Genomic DNA, 10,116 nt, shown 5'->3' with positions numbered 1-10,116 from the left:
ACTCTTTCTTTTGATTGAACGCCTGCTTGATCAGCAGCAGATAACTGTTCCTTGTCAGCACGCGCTCTTAAAAGATTATTAACCGACAGATTCCGCCCACAGTTCAACTTATCAATAGTTTGTTCCTCAGCTGTTTCATTTTTATCATTTAACGAATCACCTTCCTCTTGTGTATCAAACACGTAACCACGATTATCACATAAATTCATCCGCAAAGCTTTTGATGAAGAAAGAAACTTTCCTCTAGACTGTGCATTGACAAGGTCACTGTAGGTCTTTGAACAGGAAAGCTTTTGATCTCTCCTGTTCTTCACGGCAGAGAGACTCGATTCCCGCTTCTCTTTGCATTCATCTTCGCCGATTGATTTCTGATACGAAGAAGCAAAGTCAGGAGCAACATTACTTAAAAATAGTGATCGCTTTGAATAATTCACCCTAGCTAGCCCATCTGGAGAGGAAGTGCTTGAAGTGAGCTTTGCCGTGGAGCGACAAGCCTTTAGCAAATTACCGCCTTTTTCAAAGGATGTACCGCGGGTTTCTTTGTGGTGTTTTGCTTTCTTTTCCCCAGAAGGCCACGAGTCGATGGCTGCTGTATCTTTAAAAACTCTTAACACCTGTGATGATCTCCTCCTCTTGGAGTTGGAAGAGCTGGATTGAAGTGCAGGGGATACTGAGCGTGGAACCAGAGGAGTAGTCTGGTGACCTGATGGTGTGTCAAGGGCTTTGGAACCGGGTGACATAATTGGTGAGTTTTCTGGGCACCTCTCAAGACATTTTCCTTGCCCATTGCATGGCACAGGTCCTCCCAAGTTGCACAAAGTTGCACTTCTTTGGCAAGCTGATGGTGTGCCAAGGGTTTTGGAACCAGGGCACATAATCAGTGAGTCTTCTGAGCACCTCTCAAGATATTTTCCTTGCCCATTGCATGTCACAGGTCCTTCCAAGTTGCACACGGTTGCACTTCTTTGGTGACCTAACGGTACGCCAAGGGCTTTGGAACTAGGGGACATGATCGATGAGTTTGCTGAGCGCCTCTCAAGATATGAACCTTTCCCATTGCATTTCATAGGTCCACCAATCTTGCACAAAATTGCACTTCTCCTCTTACCGGGTGAAGAGTTTACTCTTGGCATGTCAAAGTTACCATTTTCGAGTTTGACAGAGCGTGGGGAAGACTTTGCTTCGAGATCAAGAGAAGACGAAGCTATTTTCAGCGACCGACGTCTTACGAAATGATGTTGCTTGTCTGCAATGAAGCACAATGGGTGACGAGTCTTCAAATCAAGAACCTGACTTTCCTGGCTAGCCAACGCATTGTTAGGTCCCCTAATCACGGAAGCCTTGGTCTGTTCCTTGCCCATCAGGTCACACTTCTCGTTCTTTCCTACGCCTGTCTCTCGTAAACGACAGTAGGATTCTAAACTTCTTGGGTAAGTTGAGCTAGATTCCTCACCACTGGACGTCACCTCAGACTCTCCATCAGTGTGGCATGTCGAATCATCAGAGACAACCGAAGGCTGTTTGCCTTCAACGATTTCAGCCAAGGCAAGAGCAATCTTGTTTCGGGAACACAAGACAGCTTGGACAAGATCTAACTTGCCACTGGTCTCAACACTGTTCACAGGATCTTCTTTAGAGAGAGTAGTCTTTGCTGACTGTTTCACCCCTGATGAAGTGAGCGGATGCACAACAGACACTGGTTTCTTGTAAATATGAGACAATTCTGGATGACTCGTGGAAGACCAGGCTTTAGACTTGTCAATAACGAACGTTGTATTGCAGATACCTATCTTGGAATCACAACGTTTCGATTGTGAGGAATTAATACTTTGTTCTTGAAATTTCTTTGTTAGCACTTCATTATCTGATACAGGGGCTTCTGTTTCTGAATCACTCACCTCCAGGTCTTCACTCCAGTGTTTATGCTCACTCAATAAGTAAGTGTCATTTTTCAAGGAGCCTGAATTGAAACCTTCTCCTTTCCCAGTTACAAAGCACCCACCTGGCAGGTCCTCCAGGTACCTTGAGATGGGCCCACTTGCATCAGAATCCTGCCCGTCATCATCGTCACCATCCTCCTTGTCGTTGTCATCATCATCACTGCTCTTTTCACCATCCTCTTCAATATTGACAGCATCAGTATCACTGCTACTGGAATCATCTGTTAAAGAAAGATACAAATAAATAGTAAAACACTTCCAATGTGGTCAAGTTGCTTCATGCCAAGGGACCTATACTGCTAGCACTTATCCTGGGTAGGTTAACTCCCTGCAATAAATTCACCAATACCCATTTACACACCTGAGTTCAGAGAGGCACTGTGAGAGAGCATCCATTACTTCATAATTGAGTTTATTGTACAGTGGAATCCTGATTTCTCAAACCCTCACTTTTTCGAACCTCCCAATAACTCGAACCAAAAGTCGTTTCCCTCTCCTCAGTCAAACACTGTCATTTTACCCTCGATTTCTCAAACTATCAAATTTTTCGAACCAATTTTCGTTTCCCTTGGAGGTTTGAAAAATCAGAATTCTACTGTATATGCTAAGCATGGATCAAGAGTTTTGAGAACACCACCCATTAGACATACCAGTACTAGGTAATACACCTTAGCCAAGACATAATTATAATGAAAACACTTTTCACCCATTGATAACTGCTGTAGCCTGTTACAACATCACTATAATTTTTGAAACAATTTTTTTGTGTTACAGTGAAATAAAAAACACATTCTGAGATTCAATCTTCCCATTATGGGGGGTGCTTTCACTTTACGAATCAAAATTTTGACCATTGTAAAACAAGCAAAACAAGTTAAGCCTGTTAACAACATGATTATGTGAATGAAGTGCCTATCACGTTTTGAAAAAATGACTTCAAAATTTCAAGAAGCTAGATGCTCTAAGAGCAATCCACAATATCAAATTGCATGTTACAGTAAGCTTAATAAAGACAAAAAAAGGCAAATAAAAGAATCAGAATATCTTAACACAAGAGTACCCCTTAGATATTTACTATTCAAGTTGATGACCCCACATTTGGCAACCAAATGCTATGATAAAGAAGAAGAACAGCTTGTATTTTATGGAAGCCCGAGTAATAATTTTAATTTTCTACTGAGCTCCATTACCTTCATCACAAAACTCACTCAAGTAAATCTCATTTGTATCTCCTTCTAGTGGCTCTGTGTACTGAGAACAGAGACAAAAAGATGATCAATACAAAAATAGTCAATGAGTGGTTCCAGAAAACCACAACAAATACAACATATCTACTGTCCACATACTGTAACATGAGTCTAGCCTGACATGAAACTTTATACAGCAAAAAAAATAAATTGTGCTACTTGTTCGTGTCTTTCAAATAGTTGCGTTGATACTGAAATGGATGCACACAATATTTATTCTTATTATATAGGTACATGTATGAGTGTTTTACGTTAAAATACACCACCCGTATATTTCATAGGAATTTACACCCAGGGCCATAGTGGCATATTTTCCATATCCTCGCTAGTAAGTATATATATGATGTCATTTCATGCTACTGCATTGCAAACCTGCCAAACTTTGCCAAATGCAAAGTTTGTTGAAAGATGGCGAGTGATAAGGAAGTTAAATTCACTAAAGTCGACATAAAATTGTTCACTAAGGAACATGAAAATGCCAAAAATGCCAAAATAAAGAAAGAAAGTCCACATGACTTAAAACTATACAAGCATTTTCTTCAAAGAAAACGAAAGGAGAGATATTCAGGATATTCAATTCTAGCCACAGAACTACAGTTTGCTTTTGATTCACTTCGGTAGATTTTGTCCATATAACAAAAAGAACATTACATGTTGGCTCAAAGATATGACTTTTATGTCCTTGTGGCACAAACAACATCTCACTCATTCACTACGCTCACTCATGAGATATCGTTTTTGCCACTCAAACATAAAATTCATACTGTACCTCCTTGCCACCATTTAATATACACTAGACTGTTCAAAGTCATACATAACATTAAAACACCAGAGGTTAAATGTTCATTTGATAACTTCATTTTCTGCCATTGTACTGGGAAGATGCAATAACATTGTGATGAATCTTATGAATATACTTATGCAAGTAAGGGTATCTTACGGATAAAATCAAGATTCAATAAGTAGACTAACAAAAATGGTATTAAACTGCATTTGATTATGCAACGTTCAGCCGAAATGTTCTTACTCTGACAAAGATTGACGATGGAACTCAAAAATGTAGTTACATGATAATTCTTAGATACCATAGTAGTCAATGATGCTTCCATGATGTCTTACACCAATCACTCGAGTTTGGTAGTTGTGTTACGGCATTGTATTACATTGTTGGTCAGTGTGCAATGCAGACTGCAGACCGCAGCCTGTAGACTGCAGACTAACCCTAACCTTGACCAAATACTGACTAAAAACTAGCCTTAAACCTACAAATTAGCTCTAACCATAACACTAAACCCAATTTGCTAAAGCTAACCATTGAGCTAATCAATAAGCTAAGACCTAATTCCAGTCAGCAGCCGTCAGTGTAAAAGGCAGGCTGCAGACTACAGACTGGGGTTAAAATGCGGACTGAGGGTAACACACAGACTGCAGGCTGGGGGTAAAATGCAGATTGAAAGTAAAATGCAGACCTTCAGACTTAGAGTAAAATGCAGACTGCAGACTGTAGACTTTTTTAACTGAATTATGTTACCATTTCCATCATTGAGAGCTAACCATAAACAAGCTAACAGGAGCATTAATTAGGCTAACCTGAGTGACATTCAGGCTAGCCAAAGTGATATTCAGGCCAACTGGAGTGCAGACTTTCTCTGCAATTAGCTTGAATAATCCTGTTTATGGTCAGTACTCGAAAATGAAAATAACACAATGTTGACTAAAAAGTCTGTAGTCTGCAGTCTAGACATAGAAACAGACATAGACATAGTTTATCTAACTTAGACAACACACTTAGCTAAGGTAACAGTGCATTCAATAGACTTGATAAGCAGAGTCTACAGGACGCACCAGCTAGTTTACAGTTGCGCCAAGAAAACAAAATAACAAAGTAAAAATGTATGTACAATTGGTTATACCCCCGGTATAACAAATCTACATTTTACCACTGGTATGCAGCCTGCAGTTTACCCTCACTCTCCATTTAACCAACGGTATGCAGTCTGCAGTCTGTAGTCTGCGTTTTACACTGACCGAGTAGGCCTTGTGCAGTCTAGACTGCAAACAGAAATTTGCTTTTAACTTAGCGGTTAGCGCTAGCTTAGCATACAGTTTTCAGAGATAGGGTTCTTTTCGGGGTTAGTATTAGGGTTAAAGCTGATTTACAGAGTTATCATTAGCTTTTAGTTAGTACAGTAGTTACAATGATTTAGTAAGCTTGTGAGGTTAAGGTAAGACTTTTTAAAGTAAGCTTAAATAAACAAAAATGACAAAACGTACAATAAAATAATGTGTAAAAAGTATTTTAAGAGCTAAACGTTCATAATCCTTTAGTCAACGATCAGTACCTTAGAAAATATGGCCTCCAGATCAGCTTGAAAAGCCGCAGCGAAATGAGCGCCGAAAGCCGCCATCTTGACTTGGCTCTTGAAATGGACCATGGGATGCAGGCTCGGTTACACAGCACAAACATGGCGGACGCAAAGAAGGTCTGCAGCAGCATCGGATTCACTTGTTTTGCCGCCTTCTTGTTTCGAATTTGCCTGATTGCGTATGGAGAATGGCAAGATAAAAACATGGTGGTTAAGTACACAGACATCGATTATCACGTCTTCACGGACGCAGCTCGTCATGTCGTGGAAGGTAACTCGCCATACTTGAGACCGACCTATCGCTATACACCACTGTTATCTATTCTCCTAACACCGAACATCACACTGCACATGTGTTTTGGAAAAGTACTGTTTGTAATCTTCGATGTGATTGCCGGATATTTATTGTATAAGATCGCTGGTGTGCAAGGACGTTCTGATCGAATTGCTGTTCTGACTTCATGGTTATGGCTGTTTAACCCGCTTCCCTTGACAGTCTCTACTCGTGGAAATGCAGAATCCATCATGGCAGTGTTGGTCCTCGCAAGTATTTATTTCGCTCTCGTCAAACACGTCTCGGTGTCTGCTATTTTCTTCGCCTTGTCTGTACATTTTAAAATCTTTCCCATTATTTATGGCTTACCACTTGTTCTGCTGGTGGGTGATTATGCTTATAACTCCAAGAAGCCAGATGTAGGCGTAACTGAATATTATCATACGGAAACTGGCTACATTCATCGAGCTTTTAAGTTCATCTTACATCCACAAAGGGTTAAGTTTGCCGTAATTGCAGCAGTGACTTTTTTAGGGTTGACTGGACTGCTATATGCAAGGTACATGTAAATGAACAGAAACTGCAGAGCACAAGTCCCCCTTTCTACATTGCACCTCTATATATTCTGTAGCCTGCATTGCAAGGTGTAAATAAGGGAGGGATAAGGGAGGTGAAACCCCCCCCCCTCCTTCCACCCCCTCCTTCTACCCCCCTCCTTCCACCTCCCACCCCCTGCTTCCATGCCCACTCTCCCTCCCTGTCTCCCCAGTATTTCCTTCTACACATCTAGGCTACATAATTATTGCAACAGCATGGCTTATCAGCTCATCAAAGCTTAAAACCCCCAAAAAGTTGAAATTTCATATCATGATATTTCACAAAGTGTATTGAAGAACAAAAGCATCTACCCTGGACTCAGGCATTTACTTTCTTTTTTCTACTGAAATGAAAAACTTGTTGTGGTGGTCAATCACTTGTCACTTCATGACTCATTTGTGGCAATTACAGGGTCATTGTTATCACTTCTCAGCTCAATTTGACTGAGAAAAAATGGAGAAACCCTCTGAAACTTGCACAGAAAAAAATGTTTAAAAAAATCAATCAAAAGGTGTATGTTTTTATTAATAGTTTGTCTGTTGTTTGGTAGTGAAAGCAAGGTAGCTGGTTCAGGTTCCCTCTGGAAAGAAAAGGGTAAATGTTACAGCTTTACACCCTGAGGGTTCTCCCGTACAGCCAGTTCATAACGGGTCACCAAATGGGTGACCCGGCGAACCGTCATGGAGAGTCAACCCTTTTGTGACTTGTTATGGATCAGGTGTATAAAAAACTATATGACATGAATGAATGCCCTCTGTTGACTATGGGGCAAGTGCATAACAATTATTTTTGTTTACCTCTGCCTTTTGCTGTTCTGCCTTTTTCTGTTCCAATAAATATCTATAAATTTAAACACCCTTGACAGTTTTTTTTTCTATTTTTCTCTGTATTTTGTACAGATATGGTTTTGAATTCCTTGAGCACACTTACCTATATCACGTGACAAGGCGAGATGTGAAGCATAATTTTTCAGTGTATTTCTACATGATGTACTTGGTGGAAGGCTCTAGATGGGCGTCAGTCCTTGGTCTGGCTTCTTTCGTTCCTCAACTTATTCTGACAGTCACATTTGGTACGGTGTACTATCGTGACCTTCCCTTTTGCTGCTTTGTACAAACATTTGCCTTTGTCACCTTTAACAAAGTCTGCACATCACAGGTAATGGTACAAATTTAATTCCTTTCAGTCTCAAGCTAAAAATGTTAACTATGCTTATTGGTTGTCATAAATTCATTTTAATGTTACATCTGAGAATTTGATTTTGCATCATGTTGAATCTCATCATTTTCTCATTTGACAATGTTTAGTTCCAGAAAATATCCATACCTCCCCCACAGAAGGGGTTTTTCCAAGACCCCTCCCCCCCACCACCATGACCCCTGTGGAAATTTCAATTAAGCTTGATATATTTCTTTAAATGTGTTGGTCTTAGAGAACCCCCCCCCCCCCCACCCCCCAGGAAATTCCATTTCCTTCTGTTGGGGGGAGTATGGATATTTTCTGGACCATCACGGTATGTCAATACAGTGCCAGTAAAGCAGGCTCCCCCCCCCCCCCCACCCCCTCTTTCACCTGCCCTTTTTGAAGAAAAGCATAAGGCCTAAGGACTGAAAAGGTTTCAGCTCACACCATACCTTTTAGCAAAAAAGCCTAGCTTCACTCAAGCCCTTTCCCCGCCTCCCCCACCCACGTGCACCTTTTTTGAAGAAAAGTGAAAGGCCCAAGGACTGGAAATACTTCAGCTCCCACCAGTTGTTTCAGTAAGAAGCCAACATTCACTTCAGCTCACCCTAAACTTAATACAATGTATGATCGCTAGACAAGAAGGCATGCCCTTACCAACAAAGAGAAGATTCATCTGATCATGCAAAACTTCAAATTTGTGCATCATAAATATTGCAAGAGTCTATTACACACCAAAATAAAATGCGTCTATGAGTTTGTTGTTTCAAGACGCGTATGCAAATGCTACATCGGGTGGTGTTTGTAACATTTCAAGATCATAACACCCATTTATATTATTTTGTCTCCCTTTTTTAGTATTTCTTGTGGTATTTGTGTCTTCTACCTCTAATTGTGGATTCTGTAAACATATCACTGAAGAAAGTCATTGTTCTGACTGCATCCTGGTTTACTAGCCAGGTAAGATGTTTGTATTGAAGGAAATTTTGAACACAAGAAAATTCCAAATTAAAGCTTGAGAGTTAAGAGACTGGAAGAAAAGGAATAGAATACTGTGAGAGATGTTGAGCGACCGCTGTTAGTAACACGCCCTCAACTGTTTTTATTCCTCATTAGAAGCTTTAAAAAAGAGAACAGAGTAACTATGTAAGTACCTTCAGGTACAAAGTTGACCTAGTGCAGTGTTTGTTGTGAGGCAAATGCCTTTAACGTACGTGTTTTTGGGGTGCACTATAAATCGTCCAGATTACTTTAATCAGTGACTCAGTTTCATCTCATCTCATCTCATTAGATCTGTGATAAATTTAGCATTTCAGAGATATTTCTAACCCTCTTGGTGTAACAGGTTTTAAGCCACGGCTAAACGATCGCAACATTTCAATGTAACGTATGCTTATATTGTTGGGTGCAACATGTTGCGCACGTTTGGCAACCCTGTTGCGACGTGTTGCGACATGCTACAACAAGTTGGGTGTTGCAAATCGAACTAGTGTGCATTCCTGGTGAAGCATTGTTGCACGAATTGTTAATAATAATAATAATCATCATCATCATCATCATCGTCGTCATCATCATCGAATATTTCCTCAGGATAACCCTTCAGCACAAAGTACTGTTATCAACGGGGTCCTGCTAAGAATTAAAAACTAATTCACGTTGTTGCACGAATTGTTGCACGAACCTGGCCAAATGACTACAACATCATGCAACATCCACAAATGTTGCTTGAAAAATTTGACCATTTTCAAACTTGAGCCAACAACACCCAACATGTTGCCAACAAGTCACAACAGAGTGGCCAAACACAAGCAACATGTTGTGCCCAACAATGTTGGGTTGAAATGTTGTGATCGTTCGGCTGAGGATTTATGGTAAACCTTGTCTAGCATCACAGTAAGCGTTCCTTTCAAGACTCTTCAGCAGTTGATTTTGTTTTCTTTTTTCATTTAGGCTTTGTGGCTCACCACTGCATATTATCTGGAGTTTGAAGGAATGAACACATTTGTATTTGTTTGGGCTGCTGGTGTTGTTTTCTTCATTGTCAACATAGTGATTTTAAATCAGCTTGTTCGGCATTACCAGAGGAAACCGTTGATGAACAAAGCAGAATAAAATAAAGGATTACAAGTTTACTTTCTCTTATATTGTTTGTGGTAATGTCTGCTCCGGAAGTATTTTGTCCCGGAAGTAGTTTGCTCCGGAAGCAGTTTGCTAAGGAAATTGTTTACTCTCGAAGTAGTTTGCTGTTACAACAGCTTATCTTTGCACTTGAACTCCGCATTTTTTTTGTACCATCCGTAACTGAAAACTTTTCCCTCCGAAAGCCGCGGCCTAACGCCAGTAAAACACCAGTTTGTCTCAAACATATAGAATGGACCAATCAGAGAACTCAATCTTTGGCAGTTTCCAAGAGTCGTTATAGCCTTAATCTACGTCTTCACCGGGAGATTCTCAAAAGAGAGAAAATCTGGAGTCGGTAATGCACAGCGCGGTGAAAATCAATCACTTTA

At 40.3% G+C, this 10,116-nt stretch overlaps 2 protein-coding genes across 3 annotated transcripts in view; one reads left to right on the top strand and one right to left on the bottom strand.

Moving 5' to 3' along the window:
- Positions 1 to 5,620, bottom strand: part of LOC145465361 (uncharacterized) — a 6,371-nt gene extending 751 nt beyond the window's left edge. The window contains exons 1-3 of one of the 2 annotated variants that reach the window (XM_081449138.1): positions 5,530 to 5,620; positions 3,131 to 3,191; positions 1 to 2,161 (exon numbers count right to left, since the gene is read on the bottom strand). The exon at positions 1 to 2,161 is cut by the window's left edge and continues 751 nt beyond it. In XM_081449138.1, the coding sequence (XP_081305264.1) occupies positions 1 to 2,161; positions 3,131 to 3,191; positions 5,530 to 5,595 (2,288 nt within the window). In that variant the 5' untranslated portion in view covers positions 5,596 to 5,620. The remainder of the gene's footprint in view (positions 2,162 to 3,130; positions 3,192 to 5,529) is intronic. The other variant, XM_081449137.1, reaches the window with a different exon arrangement.
- On the top strand, positions 5,575 to 10,090 carry LOC145465362 (GPI alpha-1,4-mannosyltransferase I, catalytic subunit-like). The gene is made up of 4 exons (XM_081449139.1): positions 5,575 to 6,386; positions 7,324 to 7,582; positions 8,465 to 8,566; positions 9,557 to 10,090. The coding sequence occupies exons 1-4, from the start codon at positions 5,575 to 5,577 to the stop codon at positions 9,716 to 9,718; spliced, it is 1,335 nt and encodes a 444-aa protein (XP_081305265.1). The 3' UTR covers positions 9,719 to 10,090.
- The last annotated feature ends 26 nt before the right edge of the window (positions 10,091 to 10,116 follow it).

Source organism: Orbicella franksi, chromosome 13 (assembly GCF_964199315.1).
Source record: "Orbicella franksi chromosome 13, jaOrbFran1.1, whole genome shotgun sequence".
Taxonomy (NCBI): Eukaryota; Metazoa; Cnidaria; class Anthozoa; order Scleractinia; family Merulinidae; genus Orbicella; species Orbicella franksi.
The sequence above is the reverse complement of the archived record's forward strand: the minus strand, read 5'-3'. Positions and strand labels throughout refer to the sequence as shown.

Coding starts and splice junctions, on each gene's coding strand:
- LOC145465362 (XM_081449139.1), top strand. CDS start 5,575: ATGAGCGCCGAAAGCCGCCATCTTGACTTGGCTCTTGAAATGGACCAT. Junction 6,387..7,323: donor ACTGGACTGCTATATGCAAG/GTACATGTAAAT, acceptor TATTTTGTACAG/ATATGGTTTTGAATTCCTTG. Junction 7,583..8,464: donor ACAAAGTCTGCACATCACAG/GTAATGGTACAA, acceptor TCCCTTTTTTAG/TATTTCTTGTGGTATTTGTG.